Here is a 26,377-nt window from a genome sequence, read left to right as displayed (position 1 = left end):
GCATTCTTTCTATCAACTTTTGAAAATATTAAAGGAAAATTAGCATTGCCTTCATTCGCATATGTTTGACTGTTCAGTAACCTTTTCACCATGCTTCCAATAACAATAACAATAATAATAATAATAATATTTGGATGATTTTTATAGCACCATTTTTATGCAAAATCACCTCAAGAGCGCTGTACAAGTATATAATACATTTCTACTATGTTATTACTAACTATATATGGAGATAATATACAGTACAATACTTACCTGGTAGGTCACTTGAGAATACTATAAAATACATGGATAATATAAAATAACGAACATTCGCAGAAAATGTTTTGAGGTTATCAAAAAGATTTCTGATTATCACATCCATTTAGCTATGGATTTTAAAAGAATATACCACATGTAGTTATATTAAATTAAATTAACATAATTCAAAATTTAAAAAAAAAAATTATAAAAATACAGAGTACAAAGGGTATAGCTTATAGGTTACATCCTATTTCTTCCAGCTAACCCAACAAATACACATTATATTACATAACCCAACAATTACATGTTAACAAATGTATGTAAAAAAGAATGGGTGAATAAATAAATGAATTAATAAAATAACTAAGAGAATGGGTGATAAACATAATTCAATAAAACATTCCTTAATACATGGTGTATTCGATAAAAGTAATACAATTAATTGTATAGAAGTGTAACCATTATTGAAAAAAAGTATTATTGGCTAATTTCCAATAAAAAGTGATCAATTTCTCTCTTTCATGGTAGAGGAACAAATTAAGAATGATTTGTTACTTTCACTATTTTTACCATTTTAAGACTATTTTAGTGTTTGAAATAATTTGAACAAACTCAGAGATAAGTTGATTTTATTTATGTTCAATTTATCACGCTCCACTTTCTCTAAATAAAAGTGTCTTTAGTCATGAAAAGTATTGATTAAACGGAAATAAATAATGAATATCAAGTTAAATTGGGCAGTCTTCATGTTTGCAAGCAAATTTTAAATTTTAGAGCATTTAACAATTTATTTATTTTATTGATCTAAAATATTTGTTACAAATTGTTTTACTATTCAAATTATATGGTTAAATGCTGATTCTGACTGAGCCATGTCACCTAAAGCTAGATTGTTTCAAGAGTATCAGACAAAATACACATACTGTATTGCACATTCGCTTTTTTCATAATCGCATTGGTTCAAAAACACCGCATAAGGCAAAAAGGAATTTACAGGAAACGATGAGAGGACATACCAACACAACGTGCTTTCCGCAAATCCAACGTTTTAACGTTCAAATCCTGGCTGGTGTAGAAATGTAGACTTCTCTCTCTTAGTAAAACCCATGCTGCATCCCATGAACCACTGACTCCTTCCTGAAATTAAGCCAATTGGCAATTTTTAAATAACTTGGAGAAAGCCCATCAATAATGAAAGGGAATAAAAATTTGTTCAGTTCATGTAACGAAATTGGGCAAATTAGAAATAATTGCAAACATAAAATTACTTAGAAAGTTTATTCTGAAATTAGTAATAATATTTCTTAATCCTTCAATATATTATTTTAGCACCTCTATGGAAACCAGACTGTCCACCGAGTATGATCAAATTTAAAAATATGTTTTCGTATCGACAGCCTTTCATTAGACAAATCCAGAAGTCACGGGTTCAAATCCGATATGCGCAGGTAAATTTTATTCAATTATTTTGTGCTGTTTCAATTTGTTTTAAGTTCCAGAGCGAAAGATACTCTCAGTATCGCCACGGTGAAAGACCGCCATTTTTGGTGACCACATCTGAATAGCCAGGTACTTCTCAACCCCATATCCTTCCCCACCCTACTAACTTTAGCCTCACAACATATCCCATTTGGGAAAGCCACTGTCTATGTCAGCATAGCTCACTGGCTTCAGTTGCTTCAGACGCTCGGCAGCACATGAGACTCTTGTACGAAATAAACATTTTTTTAATTAAATCTGTTCATCTAATTATAAATGTTTTTTTTTATTATATTTAACTTGTTTCCCAGAATCCTTTCCACTCTTAAATAATAAGTTTATGCTTTTTCTTATATCTTTAAAATGTATTATTATATGTATAATTCATGTAAAAATGTTAATTGTTATTATATATCTTCAATTCACTATGCCTATGTAATATTTGACTCCTCCCACTTTTATAATGTATTATATTCTGTCTCCCTCTGTTTTCCTATAAATATGCATCACCTCTGTCTTAGTTTTTAGTTATATTTCACATCCTGATGAAGCTCGACCGCAGCGAAACCGGTAGATGTAATAACAATAAAGTCGTGGTTAATAAACAAAGTGTTTTATTTGATTTAATATAATTATAAATGAGTTGTTATAACTGCAAATATTTAAAAAGGTGTAAAGGCGAGGAGGTACACAAATAACTACTGCGGGGACATTCATTAGGGGTTTTTTTAATTTCATTACAAATGAAATTCTTAGAACATCTAAGTTTCTGCTTTTATTTCAATCGAGCAAACAGTTGTCATCAGTGCTAGCGCAAATATTGCAAAAAAATTGTTTTTCAACAGGAGAAAATACGTTCCAAAGTAATTATGTGTTCCTGCTTCAAGTTTATTTTATTACAACAATATATATTAGCGTTTAACTCATTGCATCCAATGATATTACAAACAATAATATTCTCATGATAATTGTCGTACTTTCGATTTAGTAATTTTAGTAGTTTTCAATTGTAAACTGTCATAATGTAAAATTAGAGTAGCGTTGGTAAATTAGTTTTAATGATTTGTCTTATATGGAGTGTTGTTGTAATTTCATTTTTACTTTATGTTACTCTTACGTTTTACTAATATTGCTTCATATTTGGTTTTTTTTTAAATTTTCTTGTCTTTTTTTTAATCATTTCTTAATATTTTCTCATTATACTTGTAATAACAATTTTACAACTGTGTATTTTGTACCTACTTTACAATCATTATCTTATTACGGATTACATCTATTTACTGTCAGTCTCTCCTACACAGATATTCTCCTATGTACACTGCATCATGTATCACTTTTATGTAAAAGCCTTTCTAGGTGTATACAGGGTGTATCGGCACGTACCCGACAAACTTTAACCAGCTATTCCTTAGCATATTTGGAGTAAAAAATCTTATGTGCACTTTGCTGTCCGATAACGTTTTTTTTTAATAAAAAATTTACTATTCATATTTTCACCACATGTCACCACTGTTTTATCCTTTGTCAAAGTTTGAAAACCCATCTGGCAATATTTTATTCGAATTCCGTTGAATAATGTACGTGTGTACCTATATTTTTTTGCTTTTACAATCACAACGAAATGGCACGGCACCATTCGTCTCATTTTTAACTATTATTATTTAGTCTGTGCGAAAGAGCGACGCTTTTCGACATACTTGCTTATAACAGCTGTTGAACACGAAAAGCAATGCCAATGACAGTGATGTAGTGTATAAATTTTCAATTTTTTTGTTTTTAATTGAAAAAAAAATGCTACCGGACAGCAAAGTGCCCATAACATTTTTTACTCCAAATGTGCTAAGGAATAGCTGGTTAAAGTTTGTCGGGTTAGTGCCGATACACCCTGTATATAAATAAATAAATAAATATGTCGCATGAGGTCGTTTGCTATCTCTAACCAAATTACGTAAATGAGTGCCAAAATGCCCTCGTGTGTGATGGCATTTCCATTACACAGCAAACACTTGAGTCAAGGAATAACGTTTGCTGAAGCTTTTAGTGCCATTAGAAAGTGAGATAGCGAACATAGCAACACGTAAGTATAAGAAGGAGCAATGGGGCATGACTCATTTTATTGAGAGCGGGAGCCACGGTTCAACCGTTCAATAGAGCCATGGTACGGTTTACCGGAAGTCGTACGAATACAGATCAGTTAAAAAGAGTTGGCCCCATTCAGACAACCTTCTGTGTTCATCTTAGTGTAGGCGAGTTAGGACGGGTTGTTTCGGAGAATTTGAACAATTCATCAAATTTCAACGTTCATTTTCAAGTTCTGTGAAAGATTTTTTCAAGTTCTGTTTTTATTTCAGTTCTGTCAAGCAACTAGCCTAAAATGATATAATAACAGAATTTGAATAGGACTTTCGCAGAACCCGTAAATGAACGTTGAAATTTGATGAATTGTTCAAATTCTCCGAAACAACCCGTCCTTAGTGTATCTTGTCATCTCAATCACACCTGTGATTTAGAATGTAGTATTCACCGCAACTTTTAAATACTAAAATCCTATATCTATTTCGTTCAAAAACACATATTCTATGAATGTCTATATTTGTCATACATGAACAAAGTTTAAATTAAGAATTTACTGGAAACATAAGAGTGTTTGTTACTTGCCACCTTTTCTTTTAATTTTGTGAAAACATAACGGATCTAGATGTATTTTAATGTCATTAATTGCAACAGTATACAGGGTGTATCGGCACGTACCCGACAAACTTTAACCAGCTTTTCCTTAGCACATTTGGAGTAAAAAATGTTATGGACACTTTGCTGTTTACATTTTTTTTCAATTAAAAACAAAAAATGATTAAAAAATCCACACTCCGTCACTGTCATTGGCATTGTTTCTCGTGTTCAACAGCTGTTATTAGCAAGTGTGTCAAAAATGTTCGCTCTTTCATACACACTAAATAATATTAGCTAAAAATGAGACGAATGGTGCAATGCCATTTCGTTGTGATCGTAAAAGCGCGCTAATGTAGGTACGTACATATATTATTCAACGAAACTCGAATAAAATATTGCCAGGTGGGTTTTCAAACTTTGTCAAAGGAAAAAACAGTGGTGACATGTGGTGAAAATATGAATAGTAAATTTTTTATTCAAAAAAAAATGTTACCGGACAGCAAAGTGTCTATTCCATTTTTTACTCCAAATGTGCTAAGGAATAGCTGGTTAAAGTTTGTCGGGTACGTGCCGATACACCCTGTATTTATAGAAAAGATACAAATATAATATGCACCTTTAACATCTAGTAGGATCATTTCAATTAACCCGATGTCATAGGACAATGGGAGCGGCATACTTTAAAATAAATTTTTCATATATTTGTGCAGCAGTAGAAGGGTTAATCTGTGTTTGCAGCTTTACACCAATGTGTATATACAAGAATATTTATTATTAAAACAAACAACAATTTTGGCCGGTTGTGTAGATTTGATTATATAACAATTTTAAAAATAGTTCTGATCTCAGTAAGAATTTACTTTAATTATTAGTATTGATTACTGACTAATCTCGTTCTGCAGAACAAAATGAGGTTATCCAAGAAAAATAATGAGTTGTATTCTTGGCATTCATGATACCGATTTCAACTCTGAAGGAACCCCTTCATTTTTTTTTAAATTATAGAATTATGAATGGAAATTGATTACAGATTTACTGAGGTTGTAATATGAACCTATATAATATCAAGATCTACCGAATACATAATTTTATTGTAAGGAACAAATGTTGTTTTTTACAGAAAACGCCTTAATAATATAAATATATATACATATATTCCCATTCCCAAGAGTTAAGCAACTCAATGAATTCTCTGAATTTGTCAGTCACTTAACACACTTCGGCCGGGAAAGGTAATTCTACCCGTTCGGTCGATTGATGCTTAAGGCCGGGAAGGGTAGTTTTACCTTTTGCGCCGGCCTCATTTCAATGGCAGAAAAGACAGAATTATTCAACGTTTTTATATTAATATTTTATACCAATCTCTTTATAAAAGTCCCAACTACATGTACATAATTATAGAATCTTAGTGAAAGTCTGTTTTTTATATTTAGTTTCGTGCCTTTCGTTTACATTGGTATTTCAACAAAAGGATAGTATATTATTTGTTATTGAAATGATTCAATTCTTGGAATGAGGGTTTTTATGACCGTGAAACCCGGTTCGAATCTGTTTCTCTGTTCCGAGCGAGAGATGTCGGGCGTATTTAAAGAAAGCCGGTATGAGCAAATACCGATAGGCATAATTATAACATTTTACAAAATTGTATCATTTACAACATTTTACATAATCGTTATAGCTTGGTATGCTGAGTTATTTTCGAAGATATAGCGATTTAAAACAAATTAAAGAAATTCGCGCAGGACCTTTATTTTTGCCCGGAGTCAGGGTAACGTCAGTACAAAAAATACCCGGCCGAAATGTGTTAATCATAAACAAATAAAACTTTGATTAAGACACAGGTATTAATTTTTCACATATTGATTATAAATGAAAAATTCTGGATAATCTGGAGTACACTTAATCAGTAAATAATTAGTCAAATTTAATGTATAATAGTCACAAACTCAACTAAATAAATAACTAACTTTGTTTACACCACTATTTAATAAATAATAAACTTCACTTGGACAAACTTAACTCCTTGTTAAACTTTGTTTTCTTCTCTCTTCCCCCCTACATAACATATAAATATTTATCTTTGCTGTTACTTCTCACATATTAATTTGTTAATTTTTAGCTACATCAACTAGTGAAATTTTACAACCTATAAACCATAATGACTCACAACACTCCCCAACTCAAACACGAGAAATAATTTCTCAATTGAGTTGGGCAATTTTTTGTTAAAAATTTCTAATTTTTTCGCAATCAGCCTCGAAATATCTACATTTGTAAATTATTGTAATGTGTTTATATATTCAATAAAAAATATATATATATATATATTGTATGATTTATTGATACATTTTCATTGAAGACATATTTTTTTTTTAAACACATGTAATTATAAAAAAAAAATAGTTTTTCTAAAATGGGATACATGTAATTATGAAAATGGATTCACAACAAAAACGACTTTGTTGAAAAAAGGTGCATATGCACAGTTGACTGGCCTAATTCTGCAGAACGCTGCTCTATTATTACAAGTTTATAATAACAAATTGTTAGGCTATGAGAATTGAAACAGAATGCTGAATACAATGAATCATACAGTTGCTTTTGAGTTACTGTGAGTGTTGTTCACAGTGAGTCATCGGTAACCCACAAAATACCTAAAGGTTTTAGGACTGAACTGAACTGAACTTCTGAACTTTGATCTCTGCTACTGTTTTATAAAATTAATACCATGAACTTACTCATAAAACGGAAAATGCTATTACTAACCTTTAAGTAACACCACCCAAATCTTGTTAATTTGACGATGTGTTTCAGAGGAAACACATTGGTGTACATTTCGACAATTCTTCGAATCCACATGTTTCTTTCGCTTTCATTTGCAACTCCAAATATAATGGATCTCTGTTGCATGTTGAATGTTCCGAGGCTTGAAAAGTTTATTTGGAAGCAATGTAATTCTCCGTCGTAACTGGAAGAAAAAAAGTTATCTATTACTAACATAAACCAAGCAATTCGGCTATTTGAGCTATTAAATGATGTGTGTTTGTAAAGTACAATATCTATAAATCTGTTTGTGTTTCTTACACTTAACTTAACCCTTTAGGTGCGTTATGGCATCACACTTTATGTGGCCGATAATATAGGCTGGGTCACAGAAAACATATTGCATTATTAACCGGTACGAAATTTGTTCACGGCATGGGGAACACAAGTACCTGTCATCTGCTGATTCAACGTTCAAAATGTTGGAAAATTACTTATTTATCCTATTTTTATTTGAACATATAATAATTAAATATAAAATAGCAATACTTTATTTTTCATGGATTTATCAACACTTCTCATAAAACTATGAAGAAAAAAATAAATGCACCTAAAGAGTTTTTTTAGCAAATTTTAAAAATTTGCTAAAAAAATTGTAATTACAATTTAAGAATTCGAAAAACTAATCATTTTTTGTATCAATCGAAGAGTGTTTCAAACTTTTTTCTTGTTTTTTTAACATTGAAATTTCTGATTCAATGTTAATTCAGAATACAAAACAATTCTGAGCCTCATTACTTCAGATCCTTAAAAGAAGAATCCGTTGAGTGTGTGCAGATTTTCACAGGGCACGATGAAATAATGAGTATTAAATAACACACTGAAGAAGAGGCAAAAACGTACAACCTGATAATTGTTAAACTCTTCAACTTCTACCAATATAAGCTGTTGGCTATTATGGAGGACTAAGCGTACAGAGAATTTTACCTGTGACCTTTTCATTCACTCATAAATTAATTTACCGATAGGTTAAAGGGCAGTATTTTGTGCATTTGTCAACATAAAAATATGTAATATTATATGATGATTTAACTACGATTTCATCCAATATTTTGCACATGGTGTTTCAATAACAATTACAATGACTTAGATCAAGTCAGGGTGTGTCATCATTTTATCATGTCAATTACTGAGTTTAAAAGATTGTTTACACATTGACGGCAATCTCAATATTTACTATCTTCATTACATTAAAGGCAATGGCTAAGATCTAGCTAGATAAAAAACAAAATTGTTATAGATTAAATATTGTGATAAGATTCTAGCTTCATATAGATTTCTTTTTGGAATTGCAGAACATATCTATCTTTTTCAACATTAAAAATAAGAACTTACTTGAATTTGTGAGACAAGATAATTTGAATGGAGAAGAAATTTTTCATATTATAAGCGTCTTTGACTTGATTTGATGAGGAATTATCTTGGTAGAAGGTCAGTTTGTGGTCGGCCAAGAAGCAGGTGCGCAGGGGGAATTTCTTGAAGAGTTCTTCAATACCACCGGGTAGGAAGCGAACCATCATTCCCCGATGATGCACGGAATTGATCGGCAGCTGCAGCTTGCTGGGAATACCCTCACTGTGCATTCCAATATCAATTTTCTTCATCAAGAATGATGCTGAATCAGGTACAATTTTCAACATGTTGGAAAATTTTTCCATAACAGACGTTCTATTAGATGTGGTAGTTTCGGCAGACTTGGGAGAAGCATCAGAAGCCTCCACCTCACTATCTATAAACCACTCTGTTTGTCCAAGGGGGCTGCTGGATTTAGTCATTTTGGTTGTTATTGAAACATTGTCACTCTCAGATAATTCAGTAGACAAGGAATCAACCCTTAGAGGAGGCGTGGGTGGACAGAGATATGAGATGGAGCCACCCCAATACTCACCATCTGATTCATCAGAGACGTTTTCTTCTGTGATGCACTCCTCTAGACGAGAATAGTTACCGGTGTCAGGCGGCAAAACAGTTCCCAACAGAGAAGAGCTTCCTTCGCCAGAGTCCGACAACTGGCCACTGTGGAGCGGATCAAACTCCAAAATAATACTTTGCCTGGGTTTGAAGACAGGTTTCACTTCATCATTTTTTCTGGAATTGGTGTCCCAATTTTCGTATGGACTCTTGGCAACAGTTTTGATTTGTGGATTTAATATGTGATTGTTTGGTAATAATATGTCTAGGTTATTGTTTATAGTATTGGGTTGTATATTTTCATGAACTTCATAGATCGGATTATAAACATTGTTTACCGAAACACCCGTAATAGAGATTGTTGGGGAAGCATCACTAGATGCAGTCGACGGGGCGAGCATGGTAAAACTCCTAGGAGTATCGTATGTTTGATCGTCTACGTACAGAGAAATATTATCTGATTCCACATGAATCTGAGGATGATCTGCAGGTAAAGAACAATTGCTGGATACTTCGGAGCCCGAAGGTGATAGGTTTGGTCTGTGCCGGTGCGGGGAGCGTGGGATGTTTAAGGTGCTACTGGATGAATCACTAGCAACATCTCTGCAGTCATATTTATTTTGTTCAACAAGTGGAGAATTAAACTGAATACTATCAAATAAAGCAATATCCGCACCAGGCATAGAAACACACCGATCTTGGTGAGGGACTGTCAAAACATTGCGCGTGTTTTCTTTTTCTTTTCTCAGATGCCCCCCTCCTGTCTCCTCATCGTGGAACTTGGTAGTGGAACTATTTTTATTTTCAATAAAGGACTTAGTAACTTTGCTTCTGACACTTCTAGTGGACTTTCTCACACTATCCTGAATCTTTTGTTTAGCAAGCTTTGTTCCTTTAATGGTCCAATCCAATTTGTCCCCGGCTATTTGCTTCACTTCACGCACATAGCTTTCACTTCCGTGTAACTTTTCTCCAATGTTGTCGGAGATTTGCTTAGACACACTATCCCAGGAAAAGGAAGAGCGGTCCTGGTTTTTCTTGGAGCGTGGGAGGGGGACTGGCTTCTTAGCAGGCCCCTCCACTTCCTCCTGGGCCACCCCCCCTCCCGCCTTCAGGAGTTTCCGGGGAAGGGGCTTGGGGGTACCATTCTCCTCTTCCATACTCGCCACTATAATGCACTAGCTGAATTCACCATTTTCTTTATTGAGCGGTGACTCACTCAATATTGAAACCCATAAACATGTAGGATGATAAGATAATAATTTATTCAAGTTTAACTGGCAGTTCAGTGTTTCGCGTCCACTTCTTGCACTGCCCTACTTATCATATGACCTGTCGGTGACAGATCGGATTGCTCACTAGGCCTGTTATGATTCAAATCAATTCACTTTGACAAAGAAAAAAATTAATTAAATAAAAGCTATAAAACTGGTCACTCAATAAACTATTTGAATTTACTTCTTAAATAGTCGATTCATTTTATATGACTGGCCTAAAATAATTATGAATCGCTTGTTACCAATTCAAACTAAATCTAAATATCTTATTATTGCAAAACAGTTATTCGCATGTTATTCCCAATTGTTCACAATCAAACTTCAACACAACTCACAACCACAGAGAAAACTTAATAAAACATAAACTTCAGAAAACTTTTGTCAATGGTTCGCCCGAAAACAAGAAACGAGTATGATTTGTGGCTGGTACTGATATGACGTCATTAGCCCCGCCTTTTTAAATACAAATGAAAAAACACGATTTTTTCTGGTCTAAATTACGTTGATATGAAAGATAAATAAATTGTTCAGTTCAATAAGCTTTTCAATCGGTTCCATTACATTATTTGCTGCATTAAAATATACTTTATACTGTGCTATAATGTTATTTCAACGATTTCTAATCCAATAACTTTTGAATAGAATTTTGATGCAACTATTAATTTTAAAGAATATTTTGCTTTATCGTGATGTATTTTTGGGTTATTATGCTTTTTTATTTTTTATACAACGTTTCGGACACTGTTGATATTTCAAAAAAATGGTTTCAAAGCACCTTATATTGAAAATTATCCTGCCTGACAATCTAATCCTTGACGATAGAGATAAGACTGTATTAAGGGTCATTTTGGCGTTCAATTTTTTCAAAATAGTGATTGTGCATGGAATTTTTCTAAAAGAAGTATTATTATTTCAAAACATTATGATTCTTTCACCATATTCAAAATCGTTATAACTAACTCAGGAGCATTAATGTATGTTAACAATTATCTATAATATATAAAGAAATTTTAAAAAGCATACTTTGTGATCCATTCTTTGTTTTAAATATATATTCATATTTTTAAATGTATATTTTAGAATGTTATTTGCCTTCTACAATATGTACAGAATTAAATACATGTACATATAAGAAAAGTGTTAAAACCAAAGTTAGTTTATTTAAATAATTTTCAACCAGTTCACCTTGCATTTAAAACCACGGACCATTTTAAAGTTGCCAGCCTGCGAATAAATCCTTTCCACTGGTACCTACTTACAAAACAGTTTTACAGTTATCAAACGGTAGTTGCATTTTATTAGCATTAGACAAATAACAAAATTTCCACCGCTAGTTTGCAAAATTGTTTTAATTGCTCAATCACAAATATTTTAAATAAGCAATGAAAATCGCAAACTAGCAAATAAATAAATGGGAAAAAATTGAATGCATTAAATTAATAAATTGCTCAAGAAATGTTTAAATGTTTACAGCAAAGTTTATGAGTCTTGCAAATAAAAATAAGCCTTCTTAATGATAATGAGTTTTTTCTTATAGGATTATTTTGATAGACCAATATTTAATAAATTAATTGAAAATATTTGTTTTTGGGGTATTATGCCGTGTTGCGCTAACTCCTTCCTTAGCCAACGTTTCGGACAGCATTGCAGTGTCCATCATCAGGGCAGATGTGTTATTATAACACATCTGCCCTGATGATGGACACTGCAATGCTGTCCGAAACGTTGGCTAAAGAAGGAGTTAGCGCAACACGGCATAATACCCCAAAAACAAATAACAAAAATACTTTTGGCCGTGAAAATCTTAAATCATATTTAATTGAAAATAGTTTACTCTGTAAGCCACTATTTAATTAATTATGATGTACAAGTTTTGCACCTGTGGTGGATCTTGAGACACGCCCACTAGATGTTACTCAATGAACGGTTCGTATTTATCTATGCATTTGTCGTGGGTTTTCTTCTTGATTTTTAGTTTTTCAGTTCCTTTTAGTCATATTGTCAAATGGTGTCAATGGTGTCAATTTGGTGTCAGGAGTATAGATATTAGTGTATAGAATTTATTTATCACCAGGTATTGCTTTTGCGTCGCTCGCTACTACATAGTTTTGTTGTCACTTCTAAAATACAAATGTTTTCAATGGTGGAAGGCTCCCTAGCGATGTGATAAATTCTAAAACATTAATCACAAAAATATAGTTTTCCGTCCGAAACTCGTAAATGTAAATGTTAGCATTTTGCGATTAAAATTAGGAAATAAAATTAATGTGTATGAGTTATCAGTTTGCTTGTTTTATGACGTTTAAAGGTGTGAACTTGTTTATAGGGTTCAGACAGCGGTTCAGAATTGAGTTCTTACTGTTGTAAGTGGTATGAATGAAGAAGCCCTGTTATCTCGCGCCGTGGAGGAACGAGAGAACCTCTTTAACAGATATGCCCGCGGCAGAGAGAACCCAGCTGACATAGATCCATGGGAAGACCCTGGCAATGAGGTCTACCAATGTGACAGGTACATCCACCAGAATTACCCACACCACCTCCCCATAACCTACATGGAATCTCTTTTGCTGATATTACAGTTCAACACTGTTGCGATCTTCTTTGCTGTTCTGTTACTGTTGATTAATTTTTGGATTCAATCTGGACCCATGTCCATGTTCTGAGTTTGGCATGTGTCTAATGTGGTAGATAACTGGTGTTATCTTACCTTGTGGATATTATGGGCGTTTTATGTTATTTAGCATCATTCTACTCATCAGGTAAGTTTTTCACTGGTTTTCCTTTTTTCAATTTATAACAAATGAGCTGGAAGCGTTGCAAGCGTTGAAATAATATATATATATGTATAAGGAAGCTTTTATCAATAATAACAATTGCACAGGTAGGCATGTTAAGTTGGCATTGTTTACGAAATAATAATACAACTGTAGTCATAAAAAGATGATTCTTCAAACATGAAAAACAGAAACATAGGCAAATTATGTTGTCATTTCCTGAAAACAAAAAAAAAATGGTACTATAGATGGTGTGTTGTTGTTATTTTCATTATTTATGTCATAAACCAGCAGTGGTGAAACTTTTTCCGCAAGTGGGTCAAAGGACATGTTCTATTATTTTTTAAAGTTTTTGCTGAGTAGATAAGCAGCATTGCGAAAAGCGGTCTATTTCATACTCCAATTCTACAATTTTTTGTAACTAACCTAAATTATTTTACAAGCAAACTTTGCCCGTGTGTCATCTACGGTATGTGTAACAATTGATGACAGGTTCATATCCATTAATGACAGCTGAGAGTAAATTTGTATAAGAATTGTCAGACTGCACCTGATAGTCTTCTAATTATAAACACCATAGGTTTTGCACCCAACAGCTTTTCTATTGTGATAAATCACCAGGTCAACACGGAGCGTATCTTGCACTCTATCTATAGTAATATTATTATTATTAATAATATAATCTTTTCCATCATTTTAACTACTAGTTCAGATAATGACTCCCACCTCTAAAATACACTGCCATAAATTATGTTCTAAAGTTGAGAATGCTTTTTGATAGCTTATCATGCGGAATGAAAGTAACAAAATACTGATTAGGGGCGGCAAACGCATGTCCGGTGCCCGTATACAGATGAAATTTGCATAACAGCGAGTCCTATTTCTGACTCATCCGCACAGATAACATAACTCCTTTTGGTTCCCTGTGCAGAATTCCCGTTATTAAAAATATACGTACAAACACTCTCTGAACAATCCGTTGCTCGATTATCCGACAATTACTATAATCCACCGTTATTTTTACCAGTTGAAAGCACATGTAAAGTTGTATATTAATCTCTAACAAGGGCTTAAAAATGTTCGTTAGAAGTCGACTTGAGTACAATTCTCCCGTCTGGAACCCACATTACAATATTCATGTACAAGCTATTGAAAGAATACTAAATAAATTCTTATGCTTTACGAGTTTAAAAATGTATATTCCAGCAATGTGTTGAACTATAACACTTTTTTAAATGAAATTTATGTGCTTAACCTTTTGTACTCCAAATTTGCTGAAACGACCCGTCGTCCTAATAAGTCCCATTTGTTTCTCAACATTCATGTGTGATAAAGTTAATCTAGGACTTTTCATCAAAGATTGTTTGGAATTTAATCGCACCAAGTTTTTCCAACACACCATCAATACACATACATATAAACAATTAACATATTATGGTACGTATACATTTGCGAATCGCGAACCAAGCCTCGAATTACGGGAAAGGAACAAATCAACTGCAAGGGGCGTTTCGTGCCATTTGCGGTTGCTTAGTTCTTTTCCCATAAGTTGAGGTTCAGTTCGGCTGTTCGGCTCGCGTATGTATACATAGCATTATATGACATATTATCTAAATGTAATATGTTTACAGTTAAGTTGCAGTGCACTCTGAATGAGAATCTGAGAGATCTGCGAAACTTTAATAAAATACTAGCTGAAGTCCCCGGCATTGCCCGGCCTTAGTACACAGTGACCTTCCTCATATTTCGAAGGTCATGTGTGCAAAATTTCATAAGTCTCTACATGAAACTATAGATTTGTATGCAAATCATATCCACGACGCCCGCCCGCCGTCTGCCCGTCACTCTTTATGTAAATAGATTATGCTCTATTATTTCAAAATTAAATTATTTGTTTTTTTCCTATGTAAATTACAATACGCACCTCAAATTCAGTTTCGCCATATTTTTGGATCAACTAATCTTATTTACAATATTTCATTAGTTCTAATCTAAATGCCCCAAAGCTGACAGCCTCAATTTAAAAATAATAAATTATGTGACACTGTGCGAGATATATCTACTCTTATGTGCAATTTATTTAATTAATGCAATTTCATGATTCATATCTAAGGCTTATTAGATTTGTATCCAATATCCAGATGTAGATATCCTTGATGTACTTAACGCACTAGAATATGATACATATATATATATATATATGATCTGAGTATTCCCAATTTGGGAGGCGATTCAGGATACGCCTGCCCACCAGCTGCGTGGTGTACCAGATCGGGAGAGACTGGTTCGGGGAGATCATTTGACCTCTCCAGCTGGTCTCTCGACCCAACGCCTTGCGCCGCAGTGGGAGGGATATATTCATTAGACTGTCACTTCTGAATGCGCTGATCCCTAGATTCCTACCCACCCCTGATACCTTTTTCCATTCCGGAACTTTCTCTCTTTCCTTTCCTCAAAAAGACCCTCCTCACAGCATCCTCAAAGATGACACAGAACTGTAAATGGCGATTGATTTCTGTTTCCTTTACTATGCCTTTCACCATGCTAGGCACAGAATGTGTTTCAAAGAACAAATTCGCCAATGAATTTGTTGGTATCTTATAGAAAGTACTATATTATATTTATTATGACAATAAATATAGTAACATAAATAACATTTCTAAATAAATATAGTAACATAAATTACATTTCTAAACTAATATAGTAACATAAATAACATTTCTAAATAAATATAGTCACATAAATTACATTTCTAAACTAATATAGTAACATAAATAACATTTCTAAAGTAATAGTTCTTGTGGGTGCCACACAATACATTTGTTTTTGAGAAATTAAGAGTGTATTATAGTTTAGATGCCCCTCCTGCAATTATTATAGCGGTATTAAAACATTGTACAAAACAAAATTTACACCAATCATTCGACTAATTTTTGTTGTTTTATATTTTGTATGATTCTAGTAGGTTTTAATTTTTTTTTTTAAATCCCTTTTCTTCATGTTGCAATGCGGTTTTGACATAAGCATATATTAATAATGTAATTATATTTTTATCACATTTTTTGGTAAAAATTTCCAATTTTAATATATATAAAAATCATGTGTCTCTAGTTGTATGTAATTTTTTAACAGTAACATTGTGGTATACAGTAATGAATGGTTAAGAAAGTCGAAGGCGCCCGAGAAAGACATTAGCAATTGCGGGGGATCCACTATTCATTATATTTATTTTACTATCTACTATTTTACTTCTATTTTCATGATATATATTTTAGGTACTATGCCGTGTTGCACTTTGTCTGCGTCTGTTTCAGACAGCGTTATCATGTCCATCACATCTCCCCTGATGATGACCACTGTAACAGTTGCTCCGCGTAATTGTTTTTATATCCTTAGATCCAATGTAATGGAAAATGTGTCAAAAGACATGTTTTAGTAATGGCTTTATAATTTGATTACGATATTTGGTTTTGCACATGCGGGTGCATGCCAGTATGGAGTGGCGTGGCGACCTGTCTGCAGGACGAATAGTTAGTAAGATCCAAGCGGAGCCCAGAAGAGCCAAGAAGGGGCGGTAAGAAGATTCAAGAAGAACCAAGAAGAGACAAGACAAACCAAGAAGGGGCAAGAAGATGCAAAAAGAGACTAGAATAAATAAGAAGAGACAACATGAACCAGGAAGAGCCGGAAAGAGGCAAGGAGATGTAAGAAGAAGCAGGAAGAAGGAAGAACAAAGCTCAATCAATTCCTTTCTTCCTGCCCTTCCTAAATTCCAATATTCGTTTATTAGGTCACCATATAAACCATTAAAGTCTATTAAATTCCAAGATCCTTCCCATCCCCTGTGTTGCAGTTCTTGTAATTTTTCTAAAAAATTTGCTTTTCATCATTATTCTAAAATCTAAATAATTTTTCTTTTATGTTTCATTTGAACATTTTTGTCTCATGGAGTAAAACATGTATGGTTGACATTTAAAAAAAAATATTATAAAATTTCCTTCAAATTAGTCAGTCTGCAAAAATGATCGATGATCACTTTCATTGATTGCCATTAAAGTAAAAGGGGAAAATATTAATATGATGTATTATTATCATTAGCGATAGCGAGGTGTAATATGTTGACTTGCGATTTGAAAATATTATGATATGTTTGGCGACAGAAACTATGAGCTTTTACATTACATATACAAAGGATTTTTTAGTACATTTATGAAGTAATGCAATTTTCATTTCCCGGTTTCTTGTCCTTGCTCAGCTATATATTGAATATGAAGTTTTATTTACAATTTTGCAAAACATGCAAATTAAATTTTTACAGAAGAGTCTTTTTGTAGATGATATTTAGCTGAATGGGGATGATATTAATAGCGATCCACTGATTGTGAACTTTGTTGTAACCTTTTTCTCATAAATGAGGCATGAAACTGAAAAAGAGGTTAAAACAGAGCTCTGATTTCTGTGTTGTTGGAATTTGAATATAAATTAAAATGCGATAGATTTTCCCTGAATTGAATATAATAACTAGTTGTTTTAGAATGGTTGTCTCTTATTCTTTTCAGATATGGCTTCATTCAAGGCCAAAATATATCAAAGAAGAATGATTCTAAGGAGATTAGAAATAATGAACACGAAATGCAAAGAATTAAAAAATGGCTAAAGATGTTAAAAGCCTGGGACAACACGACGACAATGGAGAAACTGGAGCGGAGGATATTCAAGGGAGTGCCCAACTCTCTACGGCCACAGGTGTGGTGCAAGCTACTGGAGCTCAACCGAGTCAAGAGTGAGAACAGGCGCAAGTACGATGAGATGCTGCGGCTGGCGCGTCTCTGGTCGACTGACGCACGTCAGATCGACTCGGACGTCAACCGTCAGTTCCGGGACCACGTCAACTACCGAGAGCGCTACTCGCTGAAGCAGCAGTCACTCTTCAACGTGCTGTGCGCATATGCCATGTACAACAGCGAGGTGGGCTACTGCCAGGGCATGTCCGGCCTGGCCGGCGTGCTGCTAATGTACATGGACGAGGAAGAGGCCTTCTGGGCCATGTGCGTGCTATTCAAAAACCCTAAATATGCAATGCATGGCCTCTACATCGAAGGCTTTCCTAAACTGACTCGCTTCCTCGAACATCACGACAAAGTCATAACCAAGTTCATGCCCAAACTCAAACACCACTTCGACAGGTTTGGCCTGGATGCCATCTTGTATTCCCTCAAGTGGTTCTTTGTGTGCTTCGTGGAACGAGTGCCCTTTAGTCTATGCCTACGTGTTTGGGATCTGTACCTCGTTTACGGTGAGCGTGTAATTACCGCAATGGCGTTCACAGTTTTGCGAATGCATAAGAAGGCAATCCTTAGGCTGAATGACATGGATGCTATTGTTCAATACATACAGGTACAATAAAGACATTTCATTTAACATCAATTCTGTGAATTAAATTTATATTTAATTATTTCAAATTATTGATGTAATATTAATTTGCAGGTGAAATTATTTAAAGACTTTGGTTACGAGGATGATGTAGTTATTAATAATCTGGAGAATAACATGAAGGAGTTAAGGAAAGCAAAGTTGGACTACCCGGGCCCACCGCCTCAGGACGAGTTGCCCAAGCGGGTGTTTGGACAGTTTGTGGAACCCGATGTACGCAGGAAGATCGGCAGCCGCGCCGAGCACTTTTCCGAGGCGGAGAAGAAGGTGCGTGCCAGCGTACTGCTCAGGTAAGGCCACTCCTTACATTTAATGTGATTACCGCACAAGAGTCCCAACTGCCTAGGCAAATTTTGAACCTGTGACCTTTGAGTCCAGAGCCAACAAGCTTACAGCCAGCATTTAATTGAGGTGGTCATTATCTATATACATAAATAAGAGTGTCCCGGTGTGGGTTTTTTTTTTTTAAACAAATTATGAATTTTGCACACTTGACGTTCAAAATAAGAGGAAAATTACTTTCCACGTCTGATTTCGACGGAGCTCGGGCAACGCCGGGGACTTCAGCTATTTATTTATAACATTGTGACTGAACTATGTGCCTAATAATGCTTGTTTTTACAGGAAAGAAAAAAATGCTACTGAAATGGATGAGCTTCTTCCTTCACAAACGGAAAACTCAGGTAAAATCAACGATAACATTTTTTGGTTTCTGTCAGTATTGTTAATGTCATCTCTAGGTCTGCTAGATGGTTTGTGAAACTATAAGTAAAACCTTTAAAAAAAGCTATGCAACATTGGATATCCAGCCTTTATGAAGGCTGCATTTCAAAATCAATAAACTACATGTTATGTGTATGTGTATGTGTATTATCAGGATTATGTTTGAAGCGTAAACATGGACTCCAACTACAAACCACTTTAGAGAAGTTTGTATAACGCTGGTCCCTACAGCACCCCCCTTCACGGTGGAACTTTTCCTTTTGTGGAGTTGTCATATTAATGTTATCAATTTATTGATGCTTTTTTTTAATTTTTTTTTTTATAGTGAATACTTCACAAGAGTCCCAACTGCTCCCATCTGGAGCCAGTGAGACTATGGCATCCCCAATTGGGGGATGTTGTGAGGCTGAAGGTAAGTGGGGAAGGGAAAGAGGAAGGTGGGGAAGTACCTGGCTATTCAGATCTAGTCACTAAACACGGCTAAAGCCATTTAGAGCAACGTTTCAATTCTGAATGGTGGTCTTACACCAGGGCGATACTGGTAGTATCTTCCACTCTGGAACGTGCCGCAAATATACTATATATTATTTTAATTAATTAATTGTGAAATAACACAAATTAATCAAATAAAATTTATTTGCGCACGCCGGGTTCGAACCCGCGACCTTCGGAATGGCAGTCCAATGCGTTACCACTGGCCGGCCGTCAAGCTTGCCTCGTAAGTGAAAAGTCCCTGCTCAAAGTTGAAAAAGGTTGACATTCTAAGTGAAAGTGAAACATTCTTCATTGGAATGTGTACAATTGTGTCAATGTTGCAGGAACGCGAAGCCGTGAAGAGGAGACGGGCTCTGTGCTGGGGTCGCGGCGCTCGCTGGCCGATACCTCTGTGACCTCCACGGCCGACCTCTCCGCTTTCTCCTCCACACGCTCGCACGCACCTGACAACTCTCTCGACACACACTCCAACGTGTCGCAGGACGATGACGATGATGACTCAGGCTCAGTAAGGTTGGTTTCCATCCCTTATTCGTAGCGTCTTCCTAGAGATAAAAAGTTTTATTACGATCTGTTTTAGTTTTAATTACAAATGTATGTCAAATATCAGACATATTAGACATCCTTATCGTTATTCTGATATTTGACGTACATTTTTTAATTAAAACATTAACAGATTGTAATAAAAAATTTTATCTTACAAAAAATTGAGAAAACAAATTGGGTGATGCATATATCTCTCAGCCTGACACAGTCCAACAAAAGTTATGCTATCTCATTTTGATAAATGTGCAATAAAATATATTTAGACTTCTTTAAGATATTTTGACTGTATTTTGGGAGATATTCTACACAGACAACAAACACCATTGTCTTTTTGGGTGATACATATATCTCCCAACACAGTCCAACAAAAGTTATGCTATCTCATTTTGATAAATATGTATTAAAATATATTGAGATTTCTTTAAGATATTTTGACTTATTTTGGGAGATATTCTTCACAGACAACAAACACCGTCTTTTTGGGTGATACATATATCTCCCAACACAGTCCAACAAAAGTTATGGTATCTCATTTTGATAAATGTGTATTAAAATATATTGAGACTTCTTTAACATATTTTGACTTATTTTGGGAGATATTCTTCACAGACAACAAACACCGTCTTTTTGGGTGATACATATATCTCCCAACACAGTCCAACAAAAGTTATGGTATCTCATTTTGATAAATGTGTATTAAAATATATTGAGACTTCTTTAAGATATTTTGAATATATTTTGGGAGATATTCTTCACAGACAACAAACACCATTGTCTTTTTGGGTGATACATATATCTCCCAACAAAAGTTATGCTATCTCATTTTGATTTGTGGTGAGATATATTCTTTAAGTAGTGTTAGAAAGAGGGAATTACACTTTTATAATATAAAAACCATCGGTAAGCGACTTAAAAATTTGCGTTCAGAATTTTAGTATTTTAAATTTCATATGTTGATTTGTAATACATACTAAAATCTGAAAGGGTTTTTCATTTGCTTTCAAAACAGTATTTTATTTTGAAATATGTTCAAAAACAGCAAATTTATCTGGAATTATTTTTCATTTTCATTTTATGGCTTAACTATCAGATTGCATATCTTCATCACAAAAAAAATTCTATCAACTATCGAATAGTCATGGAAGCAAGAGTAGGCTACGAATTATACAAGGATTCTCTTACTATCGAAGCCTGTTTATTAAACAAAATTATCTGATGTGTTGCAGGTCTGGCGTGGTAGTGGCACGTGCCGATGTGCTGCGCATCCACGTGCCGTATGGCGACCCGCCCACCCCTCAGCCCACTCCCCCCTCCTCACTGGCACTGGCCAACACCATCCGCATCCAGGTAGGTCCCGAGGACCTGCCTACCCCCCTCGTGCACCATGGCCGCATCCAACATTTCCTGGACCTCACCTAGCCAGCCAGTCTCTGCAATGTCCTCTCTAACAATGGCCATATTACCGAGACCTCGAGTCTCTTAGATCTAAGTACTTTAGATCTTGAGTCTGTAAGACCGTCAGTCTTCTAGATTTGGTTCTCTGAAACTCAAGTGTTATAGATCTTTAACGCTGAGTCTGTCAGACTTTAAGTCTTTAAGGCCCTTAGTCTTATTGTGAACTACAGTGAAGTGAGTGTTGCTGCAGTGATATAGTGACAGCGACAGCGGCTTTATCGTATAAACAATTTTATTTTACTTTTGTAAAATAATGTCGACGGTAATCATTCAACATTAGTATTTATATATTTTTTTCTAATAATTGGATTCTGCAATTAACAAAATAATATAGTCATAATTATTTTTTAATTGCCAACCACAATATTATTTTTATTTACAATGTATTTGATAATTTGAGAGTGAAGATGAATCCTTTCAGTTTAGAGGTGTGTGAATTGTTCTTTCTTTTGCATTTTTTTGTTGTTGTGTTGAATAATAATGCTTTAAGTAATAACGTCCATATTAAAAGCATCAATTGTATGGGAATATTATTAATGTCCCACTAGATTCGCATTGGTCAAATAATAAATATCAAATCTGATATGCAGATGACATGTCGTAATATTATGTCTGACTGCCTCTTGTCGAGTTGTTTACGAATGGTCGTTTTTGAATGGCTTATACCTTGTGTGTTCTTCACGCTTTCGGGTGCAAGTTACACACCTTAGGGCTCCCCCGGGGAACATTCCCACAAAATACGGCTCGATCTGGGAACATTCCCACGTCAGCATCAGCTGCCCCTATTCCAAAGGAAACATGTGTTGTCTGTTTCCATTAAATTACATCATAGACCTAGGATATAATACAAAGTCTTACGTTTTATAATACTGAATTTAGAAAGTAAATATGATATTAACACATTTTTTCATAGAAAGACTGAGAATTTAAATGTTATTCTTTCGATTATTTTCTTAAGACTTTAAAGTAGAGTTAATTTAATTTATAGTTTGATTCACGTTAAGTTGGTAGGCTCGGTATATTAAAGCCAAGCCTAACCAAAGGATAGTTGTTACAAACACTGATCTGATTAGTGCGAGTACAAAGTACCTATGTAATTACTTTATTTCAAGAAATTTACTCTCAGAAATCACGTGTTATACCTAAGGTATCAAATTAATATTAATGTGCTTGTCGAATATAACTAAACAAGGAAATATAAGCCTTGTGTTAAACTGTTGTTTGAATATTATTTGTTCATTCTCATGTCAAAACGGTGTTCAATTATTAGCTCTGTCAGCTTCTAGCTTTCAATCTTATTCGCTGATGATCAAGATCAGTGAGATGGCGCTATTGGTCACAGATTGGAAACTGCGGAATAGCTTGCAACAAACATTTTATCGTTCGGCATGCACTACCGCGAATGTGGCATAAATGAAATTATTCAGAAAAGATAAATAACCACAAACATTTTATCGATAGTTTTCTTTAAATGGCCAAGTTCACCCTGTGTGAAAGCCAAATTTATAATTTAAAAATATTTATATATATTTGGCATTCTGTGGATAAACACATTTGGAGTACAAATTGAACACCATTAAAATATGTAACATTTTTGTAAAATTGGCACATTAGCAGTATAGCTTGCCGAACGACGATATCCACTTTGCAACATATTTTATCAAGGTAAAATTAATGATGTTTAGATTTGTATGAATGCTACTGTTTGTATTTTAACACTGTTGTGTATACATAACAGCGCGAGGACCACCAAGATGAGACTCATCTGGGCATTAATCTTCTCCATATTTCTACTCTGTGTGGAAACGTGGACACTTAATGCCAGCGAAAGAAACCGGGTAGACATTCTCGAAATGTGGTGCTGGAGAAAAATGCTCAGGATTCCATGGACAGCCACACGCCCAAATGTATCATTTCTGGAAGAGTCAGGCATCAACAAGAGACTTTCAAATTTCTGCCTTCAACGTATTTTAACATACTTCGGACAAGTTGCTCGGCAAACTGGGAAAAGTCATGGTCACCGGCAAACTGTTTGGCAGAGGAAAGTCTCCATAATGCTGGAGAGAATGAGGAACCGACTTAACAAGATATATACATATTTCCCTAGCGTACATAAGATTATCTACATTATTTATGACTTGAAAAAGTTTTTGTGTTAAACAGTACAAAGAAAAAAAAACCATTTGACATCAGAATGACATGACATTTTATGTATATTTCAACTCATTTAAAAACCTCACAATATGTATAGATAAAATACTAGTTAATAATTCCGCTGGGATAAAGATTGTTCAATGTAAATTATTAGTTGTAGATGCCAGCGTATTTAAAAATTGAAAGATGATTTTAATGTTCTGATAGTATTATGTATATGTATGAACATTATCTTTGTTTCTGGAAATTTATAGGACATGTTTGTATATATATTTATATAAATATAGAAACACAAAGATTCTTACACTCACAGGCATTCATCAATTAAAATAATGTTGTTTTGATATGGAAAAATGAGTATTACCTGATTTGACAGGATTTAATGTTGCATAATGGCGAGAAACAATTCGCGAGCCGAGCCTTGGATTACGGGAAAGAAATGAAGCAACCACAAGCGGAGTCTTTTGGCCAATTGAGGTGGCTTCGTTCCTTTCCAATAAGTCATGATTCAGATCGGCAGTTTGGCTAGCCATTTTGTATACTCAACCTAAACATTCCAGTTCTCAGATCATTATAATTATTGAACATAGATAATTCAATGAAAATGTATTATAATAAATTTACAAAAATAATTTTGTTTGTAATTTTTGTGCAATTTGACTTATCAGAAGGCAAATCTTATCCATGTAAATATTCATACTAAAGGTAACATTGTTTTGTTTCATTTTGAAATGTGTCATAAATCCAAATAATTAATCAACCTAAAAATATTACCATAAATTCACATTATAAATTAACTGTTTGGTGTTTCGTAGAATGGTATTCCCTAATCAATTTTGTGTATTTTATCTGGCCTAGCTAATATTATGTTCCATATAAATAGACCTGGTTAATGTTTTTAATACAATATAAATTAAAAGCCTGTGTTCAGTGTATGTATAACTCTACCCCTGGGAAACGATGCACGAATAGTTCGCAATGTGAATACGGCCATTTGCGAACTTTTATTGTCTTTAATTATTAACAGATGTTTTGATAGGCCTTAGAAATTCCTACGATAAATAAAAATGTGTAAAAATCTTTGGTAATTCTTAATTATTGAAATTTTACAAATGCATCAGATTATCCGCTAGTTTAAAAGATAATTATAATGCTTGTTATACTAAATACATAGTAGAATTATTTATAGATGTCATGGGGTTTACAATATCTCGCAATAAATTACTGATTGAATTATTATTGACAATTTCATAGCTAATTATTGTTATATGTATATATATGGATTGGAATCAATTTTGCCTTGTTTAACACCAGCATCAGATTTTATATTATACTGAATATGAATAAATAGTTTTATGCATGTAAAAACTCAATTCTTTCAAAAAATTAAGGTTAAACCCCGAACTTACTGGTTTGTAAACCCGAAAGATACAGAGTAGACCCCCGGTATGGTATTTGTATTCTTTTCTTGAAAGAATTGTGTTTTTATACGGACAACTATTTATTCAGACCCGCCAACAAACAATTTATCTTGACATTTTAAAGCATAACATGAAAAAGTTTTTGTTTTTTTCTTAAAATAATTAAATTAGCGCCATGTATGAATGAGCAGTTTATGACTTCTTATAAGTTTATCCTTAATCAGATATGCAGTGTAGAATTTATGTTACATACAAATAATATGTAGTTAGCAATAATATTAATTTAAACTACCTTTCCATCTGAAATAGAAAACCAATCTGTAGAACGGGTAAAATTAGCTGCCCACTTTGCTTGCTGCAGGTCTGGTGGAACTAGCTTGCTATAAGACTTGTGGAACTTCACCATGCTTGGTATTATTTCAGTCCGCTTGTTACAAGCCAGGGGAAACTTTTCTTTCTTCCTGCAGGACTTTTAGAACTTTACTCTGATTGCTGCAGACATAGTATAACTCCACCATGCTTTCTGTATGCTTTGTAAAACTTCACTCCGCTTGCTGCAATCTTGGTATAATTTTAGCCCGGATGTTACAACAAGCCAGGGGAAACTTTTCTTTCTTGCTGCAGGACTGGTTGAACTTCACTCTGATTGCTGCAGACATAGTATAACTTCACCATGTGTGATAAACTTCACTCAGCTTGGTGCAATCTTGGTATAATTTCAGCCCGCTTGTCACGAGCCAGGTAAAACTTTTCATTCTTGCTGCAGGAATTGTAGAACTTCACTCTGCTTGCTTCAGACATAGTATAACTTCACCTTGCTAGCTGCAGGACTATTGTGGTGGCATATGCCCGAGGTAAACTCATAACAAAGTCTGACATTGTAACTAATCATTCCAATAGTTTAAGCTTATCGGCCGTTGTCCTTGTTCATTGGACATTCAATTTTACCTCTTTGGTGCCTCAAATCTCATGT

The 26,377-nt window shown here is 34.2% G+C and overlaps 2 protein-coding genes across 3 annotated transcripts in view; one reads left to right on the top strand and one right to left on the bottom strand.

The window, feature by feature from the left end:
- The window catches only part of RhoGAP15B (RhoGAP_ARAP and RA_ARAPs domain-containing protein RhoGAP15B), a 34,824-nt gene extending 24,081 nt beyond the window's left edge, over positions 1-10,743 (bottom strand). Inside the window, exons 1-4 of one of the 2 annotated variants that reach the window (XM_089645821.1) lie at positions 10,646-10,743; positions 8,551-10,513; positions 7,159-7,360; positions 1,260-1,380 (exon numbers count right to left, since the gene is read on the bottom strand). In XM_089645821.1, coding sequence (XP_089501947.1) covers positions 1,260-1,380; positions 7,159-7,360; positions 8,551-10,286 — 2,059 coding nt within the window. In that variant the 5' untranslated portion in view covers positions 10,287-10,513; positions 10,646-10,743. Of the gene's footprint in view, positions 1-1,259; positions 1,381-7,158; positions 7,361-8,550 lie in introns of both variants that reach the window. The other variant, XM_089645820.1, reaches the window with a different exon arrangement.
- Positions 10,744-12,357: 1,614 nt separating this feature from the next.
- Positions 12,358-23,693, top strand: RN-tre (USP6 N-terminal like RN-tre). The gene is made up of 7 exons (XM_089645837.1): positions 12,358-12,477; positions 12,730-12,912; positions 17,737-18,574; positions 18,665-18,900; positions 19,235-19,293; positions 20,152-20,341; positions 21,601-23,693. Exons 2-7 carry the CDS (start codon positions 12,776-12,778, stop codon positions 21,791-21,793), a joined length of 1,653 nt encoding a protein of 550 aa, XP_089501963.1. The 5' UTR covers positions 12,358-12,477; positions 12,730-12,775; the 3' UTR covers positions 21,794-23,693.
- Positions 23,694-26,377: the final 2,684 nt, after the last annotated feature.

The sequence above is a fragment of the Hesperophylax consimilis genome, chromosome 23 (assembly GCF_061612785.1).
Source record: "Hesperophylax consimilis isolate HC1 chromosome 23, BYU_Hcon_1.0, whole genome shotgun sequence".
NCBI classification, from domain to species: Eukaryota; Metazoa; Arthropoda; class Insecta; order Trichoptera; family Limnephilidae; genus Hesperophylax; species Hesperophylax consimilis.
Note: the sequence above shows the minus strand (reverse complement) of the source record. Positions and strands in the feature narration are given on the sequence as shown.